Source organism: Rhagoletis zephyria, unplaced genomic scaffold (genome assembly GCF_001687245.7).
Source record: "Rhagoletis zephyria isolate East Lansing unplaced genomic scaffold, Rhagoletis_zephyria_1.1 Rzeph_scaffold_49308, whole genome shotgun sequence".
NCBI lineage: Eukaryota > Metazoa > Arthropoda > Insecta > Diptera > Tephritidae > Rhagoletis > Rhagoletis zephyria.
Genome location: NW_016206362.1, coordinates 1 through 2,125, shown reverse-complemented (window position 1 = coordinate 2,125; position 2,125 = coordinate 1). Strand labels below are relative to the sequence as shown.

The window sequence follows — 2,125 nt, the reverse complement described above, 5'->3', positions numbered from 1 at the left end:
TAATTAAGTCATGTTGGTAGAACTGACGAAAACGTAAACTGTCAAATGGGAAATGGTTTGTGCCTGAGCTAAAGAACTGATAAAAGTAAGTCCCCTTTCAGACACGTCAAGACTTGAAAGCAATTTTTTCGAATTCTCTTTTGTGTTTTCTATTTGCTTCCACACGCGTCAACTTTAATTGAATTCAAGTCCTTGGTTCTTTAAATGGGAAGCAACGAAAAGATCAAAAGAGACAAGAAAACTGGAAACGAATTGACGGTACGGAGTATACTCTTCCCCTCTCTTCTCACCTCCTTTGCCTACGAACGAGCAGACTTGAAAGCAAGACTTGACGTGTCTGAAAGGGGACTAACGTAGTTTTTTCACCCAACCCACGTCAGCAATTCATTAGTAGGGTTCTTCATATAAAGTGATAAAGGGATAAATTGCTTAAATTTATCAGTTTATCCGCATTCTTTCATGAACGCACCTTGGTAAATAATTGCATAAAACTGTTTGTTATTTAACTTATATGGCTAGTTACGTCTCATTCTTACCTCGTCCATTGTGTTCATTTTTATTAGCTACTTTTCCCATTTTGGTATACATCATGATACAAAAAATAAATATTAAATATTAGTATCATGGCTATACATTATGCAAACATGACTGGTTCACAACAAAAAAGGTTTGGTTTTCTTCCATTTTTCTCTCTTACGTCCTCACTCGGTAAAATTCGGTTGCGAATGAGGCGATTTTACAATTCGGTATTTACCCGACAGTGTTCTTGCTGGGGTGTTATTTTTATTCGATTGATCCCAAAACCAAGTCCCGAACCGATTTTTGGAAGTGCATTTGATCCCAAAACAAAGTTTTGACATTAGCCAAACCGCTAAAAACAGCTGTTTTATTTAGCTAATGAAAACTGCTGAAGTTTTAATGATTAATATAAATTTGTTTCTAAAAAGCGTTGCTCAGAGGCGAATAAATTGGTCAAAATATAAAAACATGTCGCTGGAGTGTCCTACAAGCCCCGTATATCGAACAAGTGTCGAACAGAAAATACATTCAAGAAATGCCGCCAAAGTGTATCGCTATGGATCACCAAAAATACGAGATCAATTGCGAGATGTTAGTAAGCAAGTACGAATACAATGATTGCTTTTTTACTATAATTTCTATATTTAATTTAGAAATGTCGGCTCAGGGTGCGTGAAGCAAGACAAGCCAACTTTAGTAGAAGACGACTGGCTGATATAACTGAAGAAGTAAGTTTTGGTAGTGTATTTACTGTTGGTTGTTTGTTTTAAATCATTAGTATATATGCAGCTCGATCTTGATAAATTGTTGCGCGAGGAACTTGCTAACTTGGAAAGCGATTTGAAGTTGCAGGAAGAGATTTACATGGAACTGCGCAATGAAATGAACGAATGGTTTGTTCAAGAATTAGAAGCAGAGGAGGCATCATTGATAGACGCAGCTGATGCAGATAACAACAATGCATCTATAATATGCCCCATTTGCCAACAAAGAAACCTTTCTTCCACTTCTTCGGATAAAAAGCAAGAAAGCGGCACACTCTTTAATTGCAAATGCGGTGTAAAGTAAGTCAAAAGTTATGCACATACATACATACATACCTTTTGATTGATTTATTTAAAATTTAATTTAGCTTTAATTTTTCCGCAAAACCCTTCGAATTACATAAAATACTACATACTCAAATAGAGTTACACGGACAGAGGTGTGACGCCAACCTCACTTTCTATCTGGAGCCACAAAGTGTCGTTAATGTAATGGTCAAAACAGACGATTCAGCTGCCAACAATCTCTGTGCTATATGTGATAAATGCGATTATTTTTATAGCTTCTAAGAATTTAATATTTGTCATTACAATTTTATGAGTATTACTTATTACATAGTACATAAATTCATACCCCATACTAATTATACCCTTGTATGCTTGNGATTATTTTTATAGCTTCTAAGAATTTAATATTTGTCATTACAATTTTATGAGTATTACTTATTACATAGTACATAAATTCATACCCCATACTAATTATACCCTTGTATGCTTGTACACTGAAGTTCTATGAATTGTTGTTGTTGTTGTAGCGGCACTACTAAGCCCCGCCTGTTTCG

At 35.3% G+C, this 2,125-nt stretch overlaps 1 protein-coding gene across 2 annotated transcripts; it reads left to right on the top strand.

Moving 5' to 3' along the window:
* The first annotated feature begins 15 nt into the window (after positions 1-15).
* On the top strand, positions 16-1,940 carry LOC108355726 (RIP-like protein). Of its 2 annotated transcripts, XM_017606864.1 has the most exons (5): positions 16-85; positions 948-1,110; positions 1,173-1,247; positions 1,309-1,583; positions 1,652-1,940. In XM_017606864.1, the coding sequence occupies exons 2-5, from the start codon at positions 988-990 to the stop codon at positions 1,851-1,853; spliced, it is 675 nt and encodes a 224-aa protein (XP_017462353.1). In that variant the 5' UTR covers positions 16-85; positions 948-987; the 3' UTR covers positions 1,854-1,940. The 2 variants fall into 2 exon arrangements, with proteins under 2 accessions (XP_017462353.1, XP_017462352.1); XM_017606863.1 differs by lacking the exon at positions 16-85 and having other exon boundaries at positions 918-1,110.
* The last annotated feature ends 185 nt before the right edge of the window (positions 1,941-2,125 follow it).